Source organism: Myotis nattereri (genome assembly GCF_964212035.1).
Source record: "Myotis nattereri genome assembly, chromosome: 13".
NCBI lineage: Eukaryota > Metazoa > Chordata > Mammalia > Chiroptera > Vespertilionidae > Myotis > Myotis nattereri.
The window spans coordinates 30,905,726-30,929,496 of NC_138088.1; the positions used below are offsets into that span (position 1 = coordinate 30,905,726).

At 36.4% G+C, this 23,771-nt stretch overlaps 1 protein-coding gene across 1 annotated transcript in view; it reads left to right on the top strand.

Annotated features, from left to right (window-relative positions):
* Positions 1 to 23,771, top strand: part of PCDH15 (protocadherin related 15) — a 1,196,276-nt gene that overhangs the window by 631,577 nt on the left and 540,928 nt on the right. Inside the window, exon 6 of the mRNA XM_081104785.1 lies at positions 21,026 to 21,144. Coding sequence (XP_080960911.1) covers positions 21,054 to 21,144 — 91 coding nt within the window. The 5' untranslated portion in view covers positions 21,026 to 21,053. The remainder of the gene's footprint in view (positions 1 to 21,025; positions 21,145 to 23,771) is intronic.

The window sequence follows — 23,771 nt, forward strand, 5'->3', positions numbered from 1 at the left end:
AGGCAGCCATCCTGTGAGGGTGTGAGGGATAATTTGCATATTACCTCTTTGCTATATAGGATATTCCCTTTTGATTTTATATACCTGGTTATTTTGTATGTGTGTTGTGTTGTTGTTTTTGTCTCAGTAGAGGTGAAGAACACACCAAAAGCAATACAGTGGGGCCTTGACTTACGAGTTTAATTCATTCTGAGACCAAGGTTGTTAAGGAGCTCATTAAGGAGCTCGTTAACTCAAATTACTCTGTCAACTCAATGCAAAAAATCGACTGAGAGACAGCTGGTATCTCAAAAAACTCATTATTCCGGACACTCGTAAGTCAAGGCCCCACTGTATTAGAGCCTCACTGCTATCTGCTCTATAACTTACATAGTCATGCAACTAGAATTTGATAATTGCATTTTTGCAATGGCCATCATGATTTTAATATTGTTATTTAATTAATGAATGAACAATGATAAAAATATAACGGATATATCCAATATGATATATTTATCTCATCAATATATTCTTTGTCCCCTAATTTCTCATGTAAATTGCTTTCCATGCCTGATAAGTTAACATGGAAATGACTAGAAGCAAGATGTAGATCTTAATCTACAATGTTTATCCTAATTGTGAATTGATGATAAGTTATTGGTTTAGAGACCAGTGCTTTCTATGAACACTGCATAATAATTAAACTCGTTGCTTCTGGGGATTTTGTAGTTACCACATCCAAAGAAGTATACTTTGTATTTGAATGTTTTAACTAAAGAACACATTTTCTATGTATTTGTAGAATGGCTTATATTACCAACATGTAGCTCAAATACTTGAAAATGACCTATTGTATACCCATTTGAATTTATTACTTATGTAGATAAAGAAATATAAATATTAACAGTAGGGATTCTTCTTGTAAGGTTTTGGTAATTTCGTTTACACCGTTATCAAAAACAACAACAACTGTGATTAGAAGATATTTTGGAAATGTTATTGATAAAGCAAGAACTCAATCTAGTAAATATAAAAATATTGAATTACTATTTGAGCACCAGAGCTTCTATTTTTAGATACCTTTGTCAAGTCATCTAATTTTTTAATTATTAATTTTCTTGTGACTTTATAAATGCTCTTAATATCAGTATTGCCAGAACTGGTTCACATTTGTTTAACAATGGTAAAGTATAAATGTTAGCCTGGTTCTTTTTTCTGTGGAGACACTGCATTCTACGGCTATTTTCCTCATGAATTTTTCTTATTGAAAAGGTAATTGCCTTTCATAGGTGATTTAGAGATGCTGCTTTTGGAGTTTAACTCCTGTGCAGATCTTGAGTTGTAATAACAATTTTAATAAGGGTTAGCTTATCTCTGCATCATCACTAACTAGCAACTCAAATTTCACATACTTAGTTTTTCTAAACTAAAATATAAGGAAAAATCAATGTAAGCATACTTATCTAAGCTTATTCTGAAACATCTAATAAGATGTCTATTTTTTAAAAGTGTATACTCATCAGGAAATGCATCTTTAACATCTAGATCTATTAAACTTTGGATTCAGGGAAGTAAAGTCTGTGCTGTAATTCTACTTATATGAAAATTTAGTATCTATTTTATTCAGTCTGTACCCAGAATTAACTGCCCTTTGTTAGTGACTATGTTTTAACATCATAGTAATTCTCTTGGTTTATTATGATTAGCACAACTCTAAAGGAGTAAAATGGAGGCTTAGATGAGTACGTAATTTACCCAGACTACCAAACTAATAGATACAGCTGTAAGGCTCAAACATAAGTTTTATAATTTCAAATTCTATCTTTTTCATTCTACTCTTTCCACATGTATCCTCATTTTATAAATCATGCTTTCATCGGGCTGACATTTTTTTCCAATTTAATGAACACCTCAGAAATAGATTTAAAAATAGTAAGTTTTAATACAATGAAAACTTCATTTTGCTAAACAAAGTAGTTTAAAAATAACTCAGTAAATATCGCCTATTAGTATTTCCTTAAAAATAATAATATAAAGCCAAACTCATTAAATTAAAATTTTCAATAAAACCTTCCAAATACCTACCAAAATAATAAAGAAACTTTAAGCTTTTTTCCTAGGAAAAAAACTCCATACATTTGTAATAATAGTTCAATTAAGAGTAGACAATTTTAATTTTCTAAAACATATCAGACCTAGGTCATTATTTAAACAGGATCGACCGTTCTCTGGGACTTGGATTTTCATATAAGATTTGGAACAGAAAGGATCTTAACTTGAAATATATGTAATTACTGAATCATTATATATTACATATCATATAACTGATGCATATGAAAGATAAGAATGCACATATGTATGCATATACATATACATATGCGTGTGTGCATGTATATACATACATGGTGGTTTATTTGGAAATGAGTGAATTGGATGAGATTAGGGTCTACTCGGAAAGCAGAAAGCATATAACTTCATGAATATATGGAGTAGGGCAAAATATGATAGACTTATAAGGGGGATAGATGGATACAGTGAGATAGGGAGAGAAAGGACCAAAGAGTGAGAATGAGTACATATCCCAGCATGATGAGCAATGCAAAACGTTATGCATAACAGAAATTGTAATTAGCTTTTATTGTCTATACTGTTGTTCATGTTGAACAATTTAACACTTTCAATTTAAACTATTATATAAATGTAAGTGTAAAACATAAAGGAATTGCTGAATTATTTATTCTGATTCTTCTGTTATTTTTTTTTCTATTTCTCTTTTTAAATGTATATTGACATACTGTTCTCATACATTTATTCTCTGAGGTAGCACACTGTGAAAATTATTTGATTTGGGGATAAGGTGTAAATTATTGTTGCTGCTAGATCTTCTACAAAGGAAATGAAAACTTTGAAGATATAATTTAAATATCCAGCTGGCATTGACCTAAATGATTTGTCCACCCTCCTGAGTATTTCTTAAGTATAGAAAATGAAATTTGAAACATCTCTATTACAATTTTATTTTAATAAGTTTGACAAGTTCAAAGCTACTTTTCTTATTATATATCCTAATGCATACAGATTAAATGGGGGAAAAAAAGCTTCTTTTATTATCATGGTGATGTATTAAATGGCTTCTGTTCAGAGAATATACACATGAACTTGACATTGGAGTGTAAAAAAATTTTTTCTTTAACTGATCAATACCTGGCTTTGTAATAGTTTCAACTTATGCCATTAAAAGATAAATACAAATAAATTACTTTGGTGATTTCAGTGGTATATGCCTTAGATGCACTTATGTGAAATAAAAATATATATCTACATATATTTAATGAGATGGGACATATAACTGTTGTTAGATTTTCCTGTAAGTTCATGTAAGACTTTGAAGATTCAATATAAACATTAAAGTTGTATTAAAACAAAAGATTTATCTCATTAACAATATAACTTTAAAAATATATTTAATTATATAAATATGGTTCTTTTAAAAATAGATACATATAGTATATTACATATGTAGTATAAAATTTCACCTATTTATCCATCTATCATCTATTTCTATTCCTAATTGGAAGACATTGTGATCACTTCCAGTGTTTTGTTATTACAACTGATACATCATACCTCATATACAGTTATTTGAAGACATATGTGAATACACATGTAGGATAATTTTTAAATATTGAATTGCTATTTATTATAACATGTATTTTAATATTTGTTAGATATTACCAAATTATTTTCACTACAAATTATAGCATTTATGTTCATTAGCAAGGTATGAGAGAGTGCCTGTTTTCCCACAGTTTCTTCCTCCCCGTAAATAACCAAATTTTACCTTTGACAATCTGGTACATAGAAAATGGTATCTTCTGGTTTTGTTATATACTTTTCTCATTAATGTTATATCAGTTTGTGTGTGTGTATCTTGATAGATAAGCATAATTCATAAATATATTAATATGAAACAATGAAATATATAAATGAGTGAAGGCTCTGTGGGAAAACCCATCTTTGTGTCTTCTAGCTTCTGGCAATTCTAGGCATTTTTTTGATTTGTGGCAGCATTACTCCAATCTCTGCTTCCATGTTCATATGACATTCTCCTGTGTCTCTATCTGTGTGTCTTCCTCTTGTGTTTCTTATAAGAACACATATTGGATTTAGGGCCTACCCAGTTAATGCAGTGTAATTTCATCTCAATATCTTTAATTTAATTATATCTACAAAGACAAAAATTATAGTTCTGTTTTGCCCAAATAAAGGTCATCTTCTAATTGTTAGGATCTAGACATATTTTTGGGGGGTCCCTATTCAAAAACTATAAACATTTAAAAGTTTTTGATCTTGATGTAGAAGAAAAGCATATTGCCTAACATGAGAGTAATTAAAATTTAATCAGGATGCTATGCTTATATTACTCACAGTTTCTGCTTTTGTAAATATCTACCCTTATATGTGCCAATACTACCTACATTTGTATATTTTCTCTTTTCTCACAAAAATATGAGCTCCATAAAGGGTTTGTTAGACAATACTTTTCAAACAAAGTAAGAAGAGGTTCAAAGGAGACAAAGATGCCTGACCATTGTGTTTTAAGTATCAGTATTAAATACAAGGAGAAATGCATCTCAGCATGAGATGGCAAGTATACACTTCCGGTTTGTTTTCATAAGTTTTAGAATTTCATTGTACAAAGGAGGAAAAATTACCTCAGAACTGACCCTGAAGAGTATTTCTATAGACGTAGTGCTGAATTATTGATCTTTTAGTTCTACTTATTTTTCATTCATCTCCAATCATTATATTTACCATGCTATGCAGGAGAAATAGATAACTCATCACTATTATCCTGAGAGAGAAAACCTAACTTGCTTTTATAATTGAAAGAAATCTGTAAAACAGTGAATATATTTGATCAGAGTTTAATTACATAGGTTTTGATTAAATATTATCTTGGAAATTTAACAGACATATGCAAATATGTCAAGTGCACAAGTAAATACACATGGAGATATCTTAGAGAAATGTTCTTAATCAATCACATATGTGATATTCCCAATAATTACAGTTATACTTAAGTTTAGAAGTTACTGGAAAATGATTGTCTATTTTATTTGGTTTTAAGGAACTAATTAACAATAATACTTTCTTATTGTTGTTGTTGTTTTTAATCCCCATTGGAAGATATCTTTTCCACTGATTTTTAGAGAAAGTGGAAAGGATGGGGAGAGACAGAGAAACAATGTGAGAGAGACACATTGATTGGTTGCTTCCAGCTCTCGCCCAGACCTGGCCAGGGATTGAGCCTGCGACCTAGAAGTGTGCCCTGACTGGAATTGAACCTATGGCCAATGCTCTAACCACTGAGAAAACCGGCTTGGGCAATATGTTTTTAATTAATAGAGTTTAATTTCAATTTGCCAGAAGTGTTTTACTTCTATACAGAAGTTTAAACAAAACTTTCCTTATCGGACTGAGTTATGTTGTTTCTCTTATTAGTTTTTCTGTTTGTTCTATAAACAAGTAACGATTGCCAGACTCTTACCTCTTCTATAATTACTGTTGCTTACGAAAGCTCCATTCAGAATGAGATTACAAGAAAATTAGAGACTTCAGCCACACTTAACATTTTTAATATGACAGTTAAAATAGCTTTCACTCTGCATGTATTATTTGGCAAGTGGAAGATAGTGCATGATACAATTTTAGTTCTCAGGTGTTTTCAAGAGAAGTGATTTTTAGAGGCTAATCTCTGTGCACAGTATTTCCCACTTTAATTAGCAATCCCTCATAAAATGGTACTTTTTGCTAGTGCTTCTGTTTGGATAAAGCCTCTTTTGGTAAGCGTTATGGCATAATTTGTTTTTCTGTTTGATACGGCAATATTCACAAAATAATTTTTAGTCTATACCAGTGGTCGGCAAACTGTGGCTCGGCAAATCGCGGATCGCGAGCCACATGCGGCTCTTTGGCCCCTTGAGGGTGGCTCTTCCACAAAATACCGACTTCTGCGCATGGGCCATGAAGTTTCAATCGTACTGTATGTGCGTGTCCGCACGTGGTATTTTGTGGAAGAGACACAGTCAAGGGGCCAAAGGGCTGCATGTGGCTCGCTTGCCGCGGTTTGCCGACCATGGGTCTATACTAACAAATTCCACTTATTCTATATTTTATTATCTATCATACTAGAGGCCCAGTGCACGAAATCGTGCAAGGTTAGGGTCCCTAGGCCTAGTCTGCAATCAGGGCCATTTTCCGCCTGCTTGCCAGTCTCTGGCTGCCACTGCCACTGCCAGCCACCTGGTTCCTCTCGCAGGTCCACGTCCCACTCCACCACCACCACCACCACAAGCCAGCCGGTTTTCCTCACCGGCCTGGGTACTGCCCCGCCGCCACTGCCATCCAGCTGGTTCCCCTCGCCGGCCCTCATATCGCCCCACCGTCTCCTCCAGCCAACCGGTTCCCCTTGCCGGCCCCCTACCTCATAGCGACTGGTCAAGCGGTTGTTCCAGTAGTTAGGCTTATGGTCTGGTCTCTTATTATATAGGATGTTTTGAAATTCACATTGATGGCAAAAGTAGTATGCAGAAGTTTCTAGAATTCCAACTATATCACCAGTGCTTTATTCAATTCAGTGTTATATTAGTACTAGAGGCCCAGTGCACGAAATTCTGCAAGAGTAGGCCTTCCTTCCCCTGGCTGCTTGCACCGGCTACCCTTTGGCACCTGGGACCCAGTATTCCCTCCAGCCGCTGGCACCCAGGACCCTGGGCCTCTTTCTTTGGGGTGACCGTGGAGCCCCACGATTGATCGCCCAGCTGGTGGGTGGCCTGGGCCTCCCTCTGCAGGGCGATCATGGGGCGATGGCCAGACCCCCAACCAATTTCATCTCACCTGCCTTGGCTGGCCTGGCGCCAGTGGGTGTCCTAGCATGGTCCTGCAGGGTCATCTGGATGGTTGTTCTGCTGTTCTGCCATTCGGTCAATTTGTATATTATGCTTTTATTATTTAGGATTATTTCCAGCCACATTTAGATATTATTTCACTATTAAAGATTTATATTTTCTCCAAGTATAATATCCACCATTATGGTCACATACAAAATTTTGGTATCAGTCTGAAACTGATTTAGGAAGGCTTAATCGTAATCCAATTTATTAAAAATTAGAAACAAGTTTTATGATTGCAATTATTTCTTGCAAGTCTTTCTTTTTCTCTTTCTTCCTTTTATTTATATGTTTTAGCAAGGAAAAAACTTGCATAACCTTACATCCAAAATAAGGCTTTCATTAGAAGTTTAAATGCCGATGTTGATAATGCTTACAAAAAGATAAGTAGCAAATACCAAAAACTGATTTAAAAGATTGTTGCAAACCATCTTTAAATCCTAAAAGTAATAGAACAAAGCATATGGAAATGTCATACATATGAATTTAACCTGGAATTTTGTATGACCCTTAAAATTTCTCACATGATTAGAAAATTTAGTACATAAATCAATACTTGAGGCAAGAATAAAATTTGAAATGATGATGACTGTGTCTTAAATGCATACTTCCCTGGTAAGGTAGATGTCCATTTAAGAAAACTTTAGTGGCTATATATTCATACATACTTTGTATTACTTTTTTCTAGTAACTACCTGGCATTTCTGCAAATTCTTTTTGAGAAAATCCTGACAATTGAAGTACTAAAATGTTCATGATGGGCATCCCAACATTGTAGATATTGCATATATTACTTAGCTCGATTTCTCCCAGGCAGAAAGGCACTCCAAGCTATTAAAATGTACAAAGAATGTGACTATGAAAACAGGTACTGTGAAATGCGATGTTAGTATTGTGGTCCTAAATACACAGAGAGCTATGATTATGTAACTGGCAGTTCATTATATACTCATTTTGGAGGTTTCAAATTGTTGTACCATGAGCTAGACAGCACAAGCAGTTATATTTTTTGATCAATGCCATATGTTAAAAATGTTTAACTAAAACAATTTACTTTTCATAATTCTTATTAAAATCTAATAAGAAAATATTTTAAAAGATCAAAACTGGGAGATTATATTTGCACAAAGAAGTTAATATCAGTTTAATTTCAGCAAAGTCTTTAGCTACCCCCCCATTATTTTCTTGCCCAGCTTCACTTATTTACAGTATCTTCTTAAATCTTATAGTCTTACTCATTTTTGATGCCTTCTTTAAACAACTGTGGCTATTTACAATACATACAACCTAACACACACACACACACACACACACACACACTACTTTTTCCAATTTCTCTTTTCTGTACCTTAACAATCAATTTATCCCACCCACCACAATTGTATCTGATTATTTTTTAATCCTTATAAACCCTTTGTATATCAGCTTTTAGCAAAATATACTTTTGAAATGTATGACAGATTGTTGCATATGGACATAGGGATGGAATTTACTTTTTCTTCAGTTTTTCCTTTCATTATACACTAATCATTATTAAAATTCAACTTCAAAATTATCCATAAGATCTGATTTCATCTTTGCCTATGGGCATCATATTAATAAGTAGAATCTTAAGACTTCTACTTCCTTTCATCCACAAAAGATTCCTGATTCTGATTTATTTATCCAAGTCTGAGACTATAGAGTGTGTGTGTGTGTGTGTGTGTATGTGGGTGTGTGTGTGTGTGTGGGGGGGGGGTTCCTAGCCATTAATTTGCATGAAAGTTAATACTTTTTAATGATATATTTTCTAAGAGAAATATCCTGCTGAATCATGTAAAATTGGAGACTTTTCCAAGTTTTAAAAGTCACATTTTATGCTTTATGAGTAGTAATTAAAACCTTGAACCTATGAACTTTAGCAATAATTCTAAGGAGAAACTTTATGGTGACTACTGCTTAAGTAAACAAGAATGCTAATTAAGTAGAAACAAAACTATAATTCATGTTTCTCTCATGATTTGTTTTAGACTTTGTTTTGTTTTTCGAAAAAATCATTTTAAAGAAGGTACTTATTTAACACTTTCCATTAATTTTGCCATTTCAACAAAATGTTAAAATAGTATTATGTGGCTTAAGTTCATTTCTTTTATAGTGATTTTTCTATGAAGACCCATATTAAAAATAGACATTATATATTACAAAGGGCTTTACTAATGGCAGTGCACTCAGACACAGAGGTGAAATTTGCTTATTTTAGTACTCATAAAGCATAACCTGTTTGAGAAAGAAAAAAATATATTTTAATTGTATTTGCTTCTAAAACATACAGAATCCAATACAGTAAATCATATTGAGTTATCATTCACTGATAGGAAATAATTTTTTAATCATAACACTGTATATATATATATATATATATATATTCACACACACACACACACACACACACACACACACATATACTGAGTGTTCAGATTATTATGACCACCTGACGTTTGTAGGCAAATTAGCTATAATTTTGTGCTGAAGTTGCTAGAGGGCCAGACCATTATAATAGGGAAGCAGGTTGTTTACCACAATGGTAGAAGTGATTTTTTTCTGAAGATATGGGTAAACAATGCTATTTAACAGCCTTTGAACGTGGAATATATATATATATATATATATATATATATATATATATATATATATATTGATTTCAGAGAGGAAGGGAGAGGGCGAGGGGCGAGGTAGAAACAAACATCAACATCAACAATGAGAATCATTGATCAGCTGCCTCCTGCATACCCTCTACTGAGGATGAAGTCTGCAACCTGGGCATGTGCCCTGACTGACAGGAATGGAACTGTGACTTCTGGGTTCATAGGTCGATGTTTTTTAACCTATTTCTTACATTTGAGTGATTTTCCCCCTTCCTTTTTTTCCATGTAGATCTTATTCAGATATCAATTCTCTGTGGAAGTTTTTATTATATTCATGAAAAATGACATTCCCATTTTCAGTGACACTCCCATCCATATCTCCATTGAAGAAACATCTTTATTTCTTTTCTCTACTGCATTCTATTGTTTATCATGTTTTGACATATATATATATATATATATATATTTCTCCAACTTAGTAATTCTTAAACTAAGTCATCATTTTTTAATAATTTGCCAGAGTACCTGTGTGACCATTAAAAAATTTACCAAGTATTGATTGAAAATGCATCATTTCTTTTTTTACAAAGTTTTTTCATAGCCTTAATTTAATTTCTACTTATTTTATTTTTAATGCTATAGGTAAATATCCAAAACTTTACATTATCAACTTATTGCTGTTATTTATAAATATCCAAATGTTCAAGGCATTTTAAAACTTATATCTCTTTTCAGCTGTTTCAGCCACATATAAATTGGATCTATTTTGAAATAAATTCTATTATGGTTATTTTTCTAGTCTCTAAAGAAATTATTGCTTACCAGACTTCTGTATGATCAAATAAAACTCAGTATTACATTAAATATAGTCAGTTTAGGAAAGATCATAATTGCCTTGATGGATTTGTAACCTAAATGAAGAGCTTACATAGCTCTTAGATAATGTTATTTTTCTAAATTGAATTATTAACCTCCACATGTTTGCCAGTTGAGAAGATTAAATACTTCCTTAATCATATAGATTTATAAGATAAAATGTAAAAGCATAAATAATTGCATCAAAAAATGTATAAATATTTCTAGAAAACACTGCCTTATCTGTATGTTTTTCACTATTAAACTATTATTTAAGATATTTCTGCAACTAACTCATATTACAGATTTCACACATAATTTCTTAATATAATAAAAAAGCACAAACTGAAATTGTAAAGAACAGTCTACCATCTGTTTGTAAAAATTAGTTAAATATTTCAAATTATTTTAATAACAGTAATATATGTCATACTCAAAATAGTCATCTTTAACAATATTTATTTTTTATCATCATCAATCATACAGATTTAGTCTTTAACATATTTTAAATTTTTAAATGATTATAACTGAACTTTTCCAATTCAGATTGCTGAGGACTTTACTTAAAAAGTCCTGCAATGACAATACAAATCTGTAGAGTATGTAGTTTCTGTACCTACATAGATATAGTATTCACCTTTGTGATCCCTGGGTAGCATGCATATAATGTGACTTATAAATGAATCTTAGAAAAGGTGCAACCCTAAGTTCATGGTATAAGAGGGGCAATGGTTAATTTACTTGTTTTTAAATAAACTTCTTATGAAAATGTAATTCAAAACCTCCCAAATAGAATACGGTAGTTAGAATCGACTATCCTTTACCTTTTATCCTTTATTGTTCTTATCTTACAACTTAAGGAAAACAGCTTTTGTACTTGAGATTTTTGTGAATATCTGACCAAAGGAATGTCTTACAGAAATGCTTAGTTGTTGTACCACAATGCTGAAGACTATGTTCCATCTATACTTCAAGTCATTAAAAATACAACTGTTGTTCTGCGCAAGACCACTCTCTTTTTTGTTTAATGTGTATTTTCTAATTTATGTTCAGCACTTCCATTCTCATCCTCAATTCCATAAGCAGCCGTCATCCAAAGATTTAGAACAAACACTAAACTGACTGTTTACATGCATAAATTTTTTATCAGATCCTTCCACATATTAATATGTTGTTGCTGGATCCAAAGTACAAGAAACCTGGTGGCTTAAAACAACATTAATCTTTTCACAGTCTCTGTGGCTCCGGAATCTGGCCACAACTGAGCTGCATCTTTTGCTCAGTGTCTTACAAGGCTGCAGTCAAAGTGCCTCGTGATCGCCATGTCCCCGGGGATTGACTGGAATCCCCTGCAAAGCTAATCAGGTTATTGGCAGAATTACTTCATTTTTGATTGTGTGCCTGAGGGCTGTTGGCAGAGGTCACCCTCAGGTGCAAGAGGTTACCTGTAGTTCCCTGGCACCGGCCCTTCTCCATAGGCTGTCTGCACCGAAAACATTCCCATCTTCAGGCTCAGGCAGAAAAATATCTCTCGTTCCAATGTGCTAAGACTGAGTTTTACATCACCTCACTGAATCAAGGGCATGGCATCTTGTTACCTTTACCATATTCTATTAGAAACAAATCACAGATTCCACCTTCACTCTGTAGGAAGGGATCACACAAATGCATGATTCATTCTGGGGCACTTTAGTGTGTTATTCTCACACCCTGTTAACTGAAAACTATGCTTGAACCTTTTCAGTCCCTCCCTCCTTCCTCCCTCTCTTCTTTTTTTTTCTTATTTCCTTCTTTCCTTCCCTTTTTTTCTCGCACTGCTCTAGTCTCTCCACCTTATAAAGTGCCTGCCCAGAATCAGCACTCAGAATTTACTATGTAGTAAATTTCTAAAATTAATGTTCTTTAGTGCTCCTATTATTTTTTATTGTTCAAGTTTTTATCTATCAACTGCAGCAGAATAAAATGGATTTTATTAACCTGATTTTAAACCGAGTCTCAGAACTTTTCACTAGTTTTCTATTCATCCGGCAAAGAAGAGGCAAAACTAGGAATGCACCAGGAGTCTCGCCCATCCCAAAGCCAGGACTTTCTATTCTAATCCAGAAAGTCACTGGCATTATCACAATTTCAACTCTAATCACTCCTGACTGACTTAATACTTTGGCTTTTGTTAATGGATTTTCTCTAAGAGAAGAATAATTTATTCATCAATTTATTTGTGTTTCTTGGGAAATTCAAACTTCACCAAACAGGATTAGTCATAATCTGTTTCCTATGCCAGAGAATGATATTATACAGGACTCTCCTTCACGCTTCCTTTTAAAAGCATGCATGTACTTGCCTGAGCATTAAAACTCATTTTAAATTTACTTGGTTATACTTTTAAGTTTCCGCATAGATGAAATAATACTTGGCCTTGGCCCTGGGAGCGTGGCGCAATTGGTGAGAGCATTATCCTGATACACCAAGGTTGTGTGTCTAATCCCCGGTCAGGGCCCAGACAAGAATAAACTAATGAGTGTGTAAATAAGCTGATGTCTCTCTCTCTCTTTCTTTCTCTCTCTCAGGTAAATAAATATAATAATAGTACTACAATACTTGGTCCTTTCTCATTTCAGAGTGCTCACCGCTTTCAAACTAAACATTTACCTGTCATTTTCTAAAACAATATGGGAAATATATTTACGTCTAAGACTAGTATTGAGATGATAGTTCAGAAAATATAGATTTAATAGAAATTCATTATAATTGGAAATTAAATTTTAATACTCCCCTAATTTGAAATCACATTACTAAAGTGCTTTGAAATGACATATTAAGCAATAAATATGAAATATGGTATTTGCTTAATAATAAAGTCACAAGGAAATGAAATTGATTTATTTCTTCAGAAGCAGCAGTTTCTGATGTGCACTAAATATATAATAAATTCTTAAATGCATGTGTAATCATGAAAACAAATATCCAGTATGTATAGCAATAGTAAACATAGGTTTTTAAATCCAATCTCTTTCTAAAACTTTGACTTATTTATTTTATTAAACTAACTAGTATGGCTAGGTTATTATAACATGTGGTTTATACCTATCATTGATTAAATTGAATATTTTATTAGGATACACTTTTTTAATGTAAATTTAATATGCTAATTATATTTACCAGTAATTTGTTTTCTTGGTGAGGAGTGTTACCTAGAAAGAAAACCAATGTCCCACTTTCCCTTTATTTAGAATTTTGTGATTAAACTATCATTAAAAGAAAAGAAGAGTCTGGCTGATGTGGTTCAGTGGTTGAATGTTGACCTATGGACCAGGAGGTCACAGTTCAATTCCCGGTCAGGGTACATGCCCAGGCTGCGGGCTTGATCTCCAGTGTAGGGTGTGTAGGAGGCAGTTGATCAATAATTTTCTCTCATCATTGATGTTTCAGTATCTCTCTCCCTTCCTCTCTGAAATCAATAATAAGAAGGAGACACTCACTATAGACATGTTAAGGTACTGGGTGAATTTTTTAAAGGTCCACCAAAGTTTGTAGAAGAAGATTTTCTGAACTTGTACTCTCTTTATGAGTATCATGTGGTTTCAGAAAATGTGTTTTAACTTAAATCAGTCTCATTTAATGTTTACAAATGTTTAGTATATATTTAAAATGCACAAAGCTGAAATGCAACACATTATCTATAAACAGTATATCTACACTAATAAAAGAAAAAGATGCTAATTGACTGTACCTTCACTATGCCCATCAGCCAATCAGAAGAGTATGCAAATTAACCCAACAAAGATGGCCATTAAATTTCCGTACTGCAGGCAGGGCAGGGCAGCGCCATCCGCCGCCCATCCCGCTGCCATCCAGGCCTGCAGTGTGTGACCCAGGGCAGCAGGTCGGGGCAGCTCCATCCACCATCCACCCCACCGTGGGATCCGCCCCACCGCGGGATTGGGCCTGCCATGGGCGACCCGGGGTGCCCGGCTCAGCAGGGCAGCAACATCCACCACCCGCCCCACTGTGGGATAGGGCGTGCCATTTGCCACCCGGGGAGTGGGCCTAAGCCAGCAGGTGATTATCTCCCCAGGGGTCCCAGACTGTGAGAGGGGAGAGGGCACAGGTCGGGCTGAGGGACACCCGCCCCCCCCCCCAGTGCACAAATTTTTGTGCACTGGGCCTCTATTATATATACATACACACATATATATATATATATATATATATATATAGAGAGAGAGAGAGAGAGAGAGAGAGAGAGAGAGAGAGAGAGGAAAAGAGAGGACTACAAATAATTATACATTTCAAAGTGGACATCAACCAAGGCTCACTCAAACATTATGGCCTGTCAGAGAACTCTAGCCTGGATAGTCTGGGACACATTGGAGAGGTATGTCCTCACAGTGCCAAGTGAAAACATATGTTATTTTTCTGCCTTTACATAGAATTATCTACAATTTAACCATTTCTGTCTTTAAAGTTTAATTCTGCTCATGACTAAAATAAATATATGACTAGGAATAACATGAATATTTAGATGTGTAGTATAAATAAAACCTAAATACATCTCTTTACATGTAGATTTTATGTGTAAGTATGTAATGAAAAATATATAAATATATTTTATTGTACTTTCTTTTTATGCAAATATATTTCATCATATTTCTACATTACATAAATACAATGTATTTTATAAATACAATATATTTCATATTATAATAAACTAGTGCCCCAGTGCACAGACTCATGCACATTGACCGGAAATTAATTAGAGGGTGGCCGGCGGGCCGGGACTGGGTTAGATGGGCCAGGCACACCCTCCCATGGTCCCTTCCCAGCCTGCAGCACCTGGGGTGGCACTGGGACTCCAAAGGTGTCTGCAGAGTGAGCAAGGTCCCTCCAGCAGGTGGGGTCTCTCAGCCTGTCCTGTGGGGATCAGGCCGAATCTGGCTCTCTGACATCCCCTGAGGGGTCCTGGATTGCAAGAGGGCGGTTCTCAGGTGATGCACCCCAGAATCAGGCTCCCTTCTCTCTGGTTCTGGGATGCGTCACCTGAGAACTGCCACTACCAAGTCATCACAGCTCAGCAGCTCCTGCATTGAGCGTCTGCCCCCTGGTGGTCAGTGTATGTCATACATACCAGCCTGTCAGAAAGTCGGAAAGTTGTTTAGCCTTTTATATATAGATATGTAATATATTATTTATAAACAAATATTTTCTTAATAGAGGTATTTAATATAAATGTATATATATATAAACTATAATAAGAAAATATAAAGTGATCTAGAAAGACAGAATATATCTGAAAGAATCTTTGAAATTTTATTTTCTTGAAGTTTATATTACAAAGGTAAAAAAGAAACAGAAGATGATTCATCAGGTCATTCTTATGCGTGATAACTATTCTCTGTAGCAATGAAACATTCTTGAAGTTTCCCACTGTGGTCAGATAAAGGAAAGGTTTCCCACCAGTCAGTTATGAACGTTCATATTTGGTGTGGTGAGAAGTGATGACTTTGCAAAGCCTTGTGTCTTCTACTTGATAATTGAGGCTGCTTTGAAAGGAGGTTTGCTTTTATCTAGTTGATAGTATACATTTCTACCAAGAAATGCAGAGCAGTCAGAAGTTACATTTATATATATATCTACACACACACACACACACACACACACACACACACACTAGCGGCCCAGTGCACAAAAATTTGTGCACTCAGGCGGTGGGGGGCTTCGCCTGGCCTGTGCCCTCTTGTAGTCTGGGACCCCTCAGGGGATGACCACCTGCTGGCTTAGGCCCACTCCCAGGGGATCAGGCCTAAGCTGGCAGTCAGACATCCCTCTGGCAGCCCAGGAGCCCTCGGGGGATGTCCACTTGCCAGCAGGGAGCAGAACTAAGCTGCAGTCAAACATCCTTAGTGCTGCTGAGGAGGCGGGAGAGGCTCCCACAACCACTGCTGTACTGGCAGCCATCAGCCTGCCTTGTGGCTGAGCAGAGCTCCCCCTGTGGGAGCGCACTGACCACCAGGGGGCAACTCCTGCATTGAGCATCTGCCCCATGGTGGTCATGTGTGTGTCATAGTGACCAGTCATTCCCAGTCATTCTTCTGTTATTGTCAATTTGCATATTACCATTTTATTATATAGGATAGAGGCCTGGTGCATGGATGGGGGCTGACTGGTTTGCCCTGAAGGATGTCCCGGATCAGGGTGGGGGTCCTGCTGGGGTGCCTGATCAGCCTGGGTGAGGGGCTGACGGGTGTTTGCAGGCTGGCCACGCCCCTTTCAAAATGGGCGTCCCCAGTGGAGTGCCTGTACAGCCTGGGTGAGGAGCTGACGGGTGATTTCAGGCTGGCCACACCCCTTTCAGGGTGGAGATCCCTGCTGGGGTGCCCGGCCAGCCTGGGTGAGGGGCTGAGGGCCGTTTTCAGGATGGCCAGACCCCTTTCATAGTGGAGGGCCCTGCTGGGGTGCCTGGCCAGTCTGGGTGAGGGGCTGATGGCTGTTTGCAGGCTGGCCAAGCCCCCCAGCAGGGTCCCTCACCTCATGAGGGTGTGACCATCCTGGGTAAGTGGCTGATGGCTGTTTGCAGGCTGGCCAAGTCCCCCAGTGGGGACCCTCACCTCATGAAGGTGTGACCATCCTGGGTGAGTAGCAGATGGCTGTTTGCAGGCTGGCCAAGCCCCCCAGCGGGGACCGTCACCCCATGAGTGTGTGGCCATCCTTGGTGAGGGGCTTATGGCTGTTTTCAGGTTGGCCATGGCCCCCAGCCACCCAAGCTCCCAGTGTAGGCTGGCTGGAAGCAGGTATCTGGGATTTATTTATCTTCTATAATTGAAACTTTGTTGCCTTGAGCGGAGGCCACAGCCCACCAGGGCAGGTGGGAAGCTTGGCTTCCTCCATCGCTTACTCTAGCTCTGTGCCTGCTGGCCGCCATCTTTGTTGGGTTAATTTGCATATAGTCGCTCTGATTGGCTGGTGGGCATGGCTTGGGGCATAGCGTAGGTATGGTCAATTTGCATGTTTCTCTTTTATTAGAATGCAAGTATATATATGTGTGTGTATATATATATATATATACATATATATATACACACATGCATATATATATATATATATATATTATTTCAGAGATAAAGAGAGATAGAAACATCAATGTTGAGAGAGAATCACTAATCAGCTGCCTCCTGCATGCCTCACACTGGAGCCCTGAATCCAGGCATGTGCTGTGACCAGGAATTGAACCATGACCTCCTGGTTCAACCACTGAGCCACACCGCCCAGGCATAATTTTTTATAGCTCTGTCTAGATGTTAGAAATGAGAAGTACCAAAGTTTGAGTGAACAGATTGTTGAAGGGCAGATGCATATGTATAGCTCTCACTTCCCTGAGAGATTCCAGCTTGCTTCCTGACATGGCATTGATTTGGGATTTCTCTTCACAGTATTGGCAGTGGGTTCCAAACTTTGATATATCAAAGAAGTTAGTGGTTAGTCACATAGCAGTCAGAGACATTCTTTAAAAAAAAAATTAAAAAATGATGACATTGTCAAAAATGTGCCAGAGGAAAAACTGCCATGATGTCAACCTTGGCTGCCTTTGCCATGTGTCACTGCAACCAATCCAGATGCAGGGAGCATGGATAACCACGTCAAGGGCAGAACATTGTGTGTTCCTTTTCTCCTTCCAAGGGGGGGGGGGTGAAGAGCAATCTGTATTCTGGCAGTGGATGTCTTTGAAGGTGCTTTCAGCTAGAGTTGCAGGAATAGATACGTTCTTCTTGTGAAAAAATTTTAATTAGTTTATGAGAAAGCATTCTGGTTTGGTTATAATCTTAATTTCTGAATGATAATTAAGTGTGAAGTGGTAGTATAAAGTTTAAAGAATGCAAGCAGCTATTTTCATGGCACTTATTATTTAACAGGTTATATAGCTTGTTTGTTTATTGTTTATCTCTCTTCATGTTGCTAGTGTATAAGATTCATGAGAAAGGAGATATGAGTGGGCTTATTTTATTGATATTTTTCAATGACCTAGAAGAATGAGTGGTACCTCAGAGACTCTCCATAAATGCTTATTGAATAAATGAATTTCTGGGAACACAGAATATCAGAGAAATGAACATCAGCTTTATCTAGTAGGGAACATAAATGGTGTGAAGTTCAAAATTGATAAGTTAGGATATCAAGTTGATCGTCTAAGGACCCACAGAGTAACATACTTCGTTCTCTTATCATTTGGTAAGATATTGCTTCCCCTTTATTTTTTTTAGAATAATTGTTCTTTGAGTGTTTTCTCTTTGTTTGTTTTTAAACACTATAGTGTGTTTATTCATATTTTCATTTTTAAAAAAGGAGTTGAATTCATTATTTGCATAAATTTAGTATACTCTTGGGTTTGGAAAGAGGAATGCAATCTCCCTCCCTTAAGGTACAGGGAAGCAATACAGCAGACTTCACAAGACTTCCTTAACCCCTGAAGCCTTCTGAGTCACGTATCCTCTTAGTTTTCTATCCTTTTCTTTAATGAACTGAACAGAGGTATCAGCCTTGTAAACTGCACCCCTTCTTTAGTCACACTCCAGTTTGTAATCTTGAGCCAGGGAATGTGATGTTTCCACCACAGAATGGAGTTATAATACCAACCTCAGAGGCTATGCTACAGACAGATTAGAAAATATATGTTAAAGCACTTTCAAGAGTTCATAGATGCTGAGTCAAAAATCCTCATAGTAAGCCTATGGAGTGCTCACTTTGTTTGAGTCACTCTTCTGAGCACGTCGTTACAGCCATTTACTTATTTAATCCTCAAAACAAACTTATGAGGTAGGGACTATGTTATCTCCATCGGAATAATGAGGAAAATGAGACATAAATGCTATTTAATTTGCTCAAAGTCATATAATAGTTAAGCTGAAGAACTTGAATTTCAAAAGAAGCTTTACTCGAATTCACTGACTCCAACAACTAGTAACATTGATCTACTTTATTTTTATTTTACTTTCAAGTAAGCTTGAATTGTTATATTCTTTTAATATCTAAATATGGGCTCTTCTTTGTGCTAACTGTGCCTAGAAGTTATAAAAGCAGAGGCTCAGCCTTTTACCAGTTAGAGTGAAAACCAATGTGAGGGTCAGGTAAAACGAAGGTGTTATTTATTTTTATTTTTATTTTGTTAATCCTCACCTGAGTATATTTTTCCATTGACTCATTGACTTTTAGATAGAGTGGAAGGGAGAGAGAGAGAGAGAGATGAGAGAGAAAGAGAGAGAGAGAGAGAGAAACCTTTGACCAGAATTGAACCCGGGACCCTTCAGTCAGCGGGACAATGCTCTATCCACTGAGCAAAACCAGCTAGGACTTAAAACCCCAATGCTGAATGAAATAAAATGCATGTAAAAGCAGAATGAAAATATTTTCTCTGTGCATTCTAATAAACATTTTCTCTGTGCATTCTAATGAACATTATCCACAACTAGTATAGTAGAGCGAATCCTGGACAGGAGTCGTAAACTGATGGGACTCAGAGAACAATATGGCCTGCCAGAAACATTTAGTTTATAAAGAGGATTGGACAACCATCTAAACACTGAGCAACCTCACATTTAAATTTGGATTTCTACCATCTTCTGGAAAATCAGAAGACCTGGCAACACTGGTGTTCATTCCCACATGAAAAGCATTGACAGAGGCTGAGCACCAGCTGGTCATTCACACAAACCCTGCACTCTGCAGTTTCTCACAGCCTTCACCATCCTGTTGTCCCCTTAGGCTCATTCACTCTTCTCTTTTGTCTTCCTGTTCCCTGTAGACATTGGAGTTTGGAACTGCTGAGTTAGACGAACAGATTTCCTACCCCTCTTCTATCTCCTCATTAACAAGGCCATTTTGAGCAATTTTGTGTGAACAAATTCTTCAATTTACCAAAAAACTGAGCACATCATTCTCTCAATAAGACTTACTATTCTGCTCACTGGCCACTGATATCCCATTCAGTTTCTTTATTTACTGAGAGGTTGCAAAGGAGAACAAAGGAAATAAAACGAAATTCACCCAAGTACTTCAAAAGACAGATGTGGTAAAAATGGATGGTTTATTCTTAGTCTTACTTGACATAGTTAAGTCAATCTCCTAGCATGTTAATTATACTAAAAAGAATTAGCATTTTAATAATGGGTTTTTCTACTTTAATTGTGTAACACATATGCCCAATAAAATGTTCATGTACAATACTAACAACTGGTTTACCATCTTAAATGGTTGCAGAACAACTTACACTGTATGACTGAATTATGCTATAGACAAGTTTAATAACTTAAACTGATTAACCATTTGATTCAATTTTAAAGAAAGTGTGGTTCTGATATTATCAGTGTGTTAAATTCTCAACTGACTTGCTTACAAAGTAAGAAACAGAGGAAATGGCTTTCCTTAGAGATTACTTGTCTGCAAATTCATGTGGATAAAGTGTTCCAGCACATTAAACAAGTGTGTTACTTGGTTAATGGATAGTGTGGCACAGGTAATTAACTATGAAGTCATTAAGACTCTTCTGTGCCCTGATAGTCGTGTTTACCTATAACAGATTGATGAACTTGTCAAATGTTTTTTTCCTCCCTTTTGTTATTTCAGATCAGCCTTGAGTGGAACTTGACAGAAGATGTTACAACAGTTTTATCTCTGGAAATGGTTAGCTTCGGGGATCATCCTTGGTTGTTTCTTCGGAATCTGCTTTGGCCAGTATGAAGATGGTAAGTAAAGCTGCTTTTAGTCTGACCTTTATAGCTAGTCAGGGTTTCTGTGGTTAAACGGTAAATGAAACACACCACAGAAATGAAGAATGCTAATTTGTAGTTCGTTTTCAAAGGTTAGTAGCTCTGTGTAATAATTTGCCTTAATTAATATAATCCTACAGAAGTGGCTTCCAATGCACTTTGTTTATTAATAAGGATTGCAGTATGATACAAAATCCAATGCAAGGCTTCTATTTGAACAGTTACTAATTGTCACTGAGCAAATTCTTAGTGGCTATCAAAGAAAACTAAAAATAAATAAATAAATAAATAAATAAATAAATAAATAAATAAATCCTACTTAACAACCCTTGAACTAACACAAGTATAGTGAGTGGCCTTAGAGAAAACTTAACAACAGAAAAGATACTAGCCCTACCTGGTTTTGTTCAGTGGATCGAGCATCGGCCTACAGACTGAAGGGTCTCAGGTTTGATTACAGTCAAGGGCACATGCCCAGGTTTCAGGCTTGATCCCAAGTAGGGGGCATGTAGGAGGCAGGCAATCAGTTATTCTATCTTATCATTGATGTTTCTATCTCTCTCCCTCTCCCTTCCCTTTTGAAATCAATAAAAATGTATATTTTTTTAAAACGATACCAGAATTTCCTATAATAAAAGAACCCCAATAGGGTCGAAAGTAGATGTCATTAGTGATTTTAGTGTTAGCACTTTAACTGTTTTGTATTAGTTCATTCCCCACTCTTTTATTTGGAAAGAGTAAAAATATAAAAGACTTGACATTAGGCTTTGTAAGTCATTTCCTAATAGTAAGTTAGTCACTTTAGAGAGGTATATTTGTCATCAAACTCCTTAGAAACTATTTAACATATTATGTCTACAGTGGCCCAAATATGCCTATCTTAGATATTTCAATATTGAAGGAATCTGTCTTAGAATACTATATAATGAGAGTTAGGATATATATAATGTTAAGTTTAATAGAGAAAAAAAAAGAAAACAAAATGGGGAGGGGGAGCTCCTCAGTGTAGAATTTGATATTTAAGGAAAAAAAAAGAGTTTTGTACTTTTATTTTTTTTTATTTTTATTGTTCTTCCCCAACATTTGTTTAGCATTCAGAGTACACAGGTAAATAACTGTTACCAATTGGGGTTACTGACTGGGATCTTGGCAACTGGGATCTCGGTTCTTTTTATCAATGCAGAAAAGATTTTAAGGCCAATGAAAATGAAATATAACTGAGGCCTAGATGCTATCTTTATGGAGAGAAAGGTCGGGGCGGGGGAGGGGGTCCTAAACCACCTGACTAGTGATATGCTCTGGGAGGAAAGGTTACCCTGGGGTGAGGTTGTTGTTTTCCCAGTTTTGCCCCTTGCTAGGCTTCCTGCCCTGGTGAGTTTCTATACCTGGCCCGTGGTACTTGCTCTGCTCATGTCTAACATAAGCATCTCCTCATCTTTATTGCCCCGTGAACTAATTGCTCTTAGTGGCATCAGAGATTGTGAATTGTGTTTATGCTTTGCTTGGTTATATTGAATGATCTATTGGTCAATGAATTAGTTTTGCTTTATCCCAAACAGTGTTCAAGTGTGCACATATTAAGATATTCTCAGCCCTCCGTACTTAGAAAAAATATGCCTCTTTGGGGATTCGCAGAACAGTTCACAATAGCAACTATTTTCATAAAGTCAACAGCCTGTTCCCCTGAAAAGTTCGCTCATTAGCACAGTGTTTACTTCAAGTGCATCTGAATTTAAAATTCACGCCAATGCTATTTATGGAGATTGTGAATCTCCAGCCTAACCACACATCTAAAAATGTACTAATAAAATAAATAATGTAACCACTACTTTTAAACAAAAATAAAAATCAGTGCAACTTAAAAGAGCATGCCTGTATATTTAAATAATGCATTTGAAATTGTGCCCAGGAATATATGACACATTAGTGTGTTGATATTTCCTTATCTTATCAGACATTCTGTTTTCTATTTATATTTCGTGCTCATGTGGAGCAAGCAGAGGAGAATTCAGTGTCATCACTAACATTAGACCTTATAAGCCCTGTACTTCTCAGAAATGTAATTTAGGCTATCAGAGGAAATCACTACCAGTTAGCCTATGATGCTATAGATTGGGTTTCTTAATAATCCCATCAAAGCCCGTGGTCTTTCTAAATGTGCTTGCGTAGCCTCCCAAACAAGATTCTCAGGGCACTGTTGGCCATCACATAATCTACTCTCTGAGCAGAGTGGAACTTCACACCTGCTAATTGGTAGTTTGTAGGACTGCTGCCCCATAAAGCACTGCCCTTATGGATGACTTCTTTATAGCTATGGCTAGAAAGCCTTCCCAGGTCTCCCCTGGGAGTCCCACTCCCAGGTGACTCAATACTTAGAAAGACTGAAGGGAGCCCTAACTGGTTTGGCTCAATGGATAGAGCATCAACCTTCGGACTCAAGGGTCCCAGGTTCGATTCCGGTCAAGGGCATGTACCTTGGTTGCGGGCACATTCCCAGTGGGGAGTGTGCAGGAGGCAGCTGATCAATGTTTCTCTCTCATCGATGTTTCTAACTCTCTATCCCTTTCCCTTACTCCCTGTAAACAATAATTAAAATATATAAA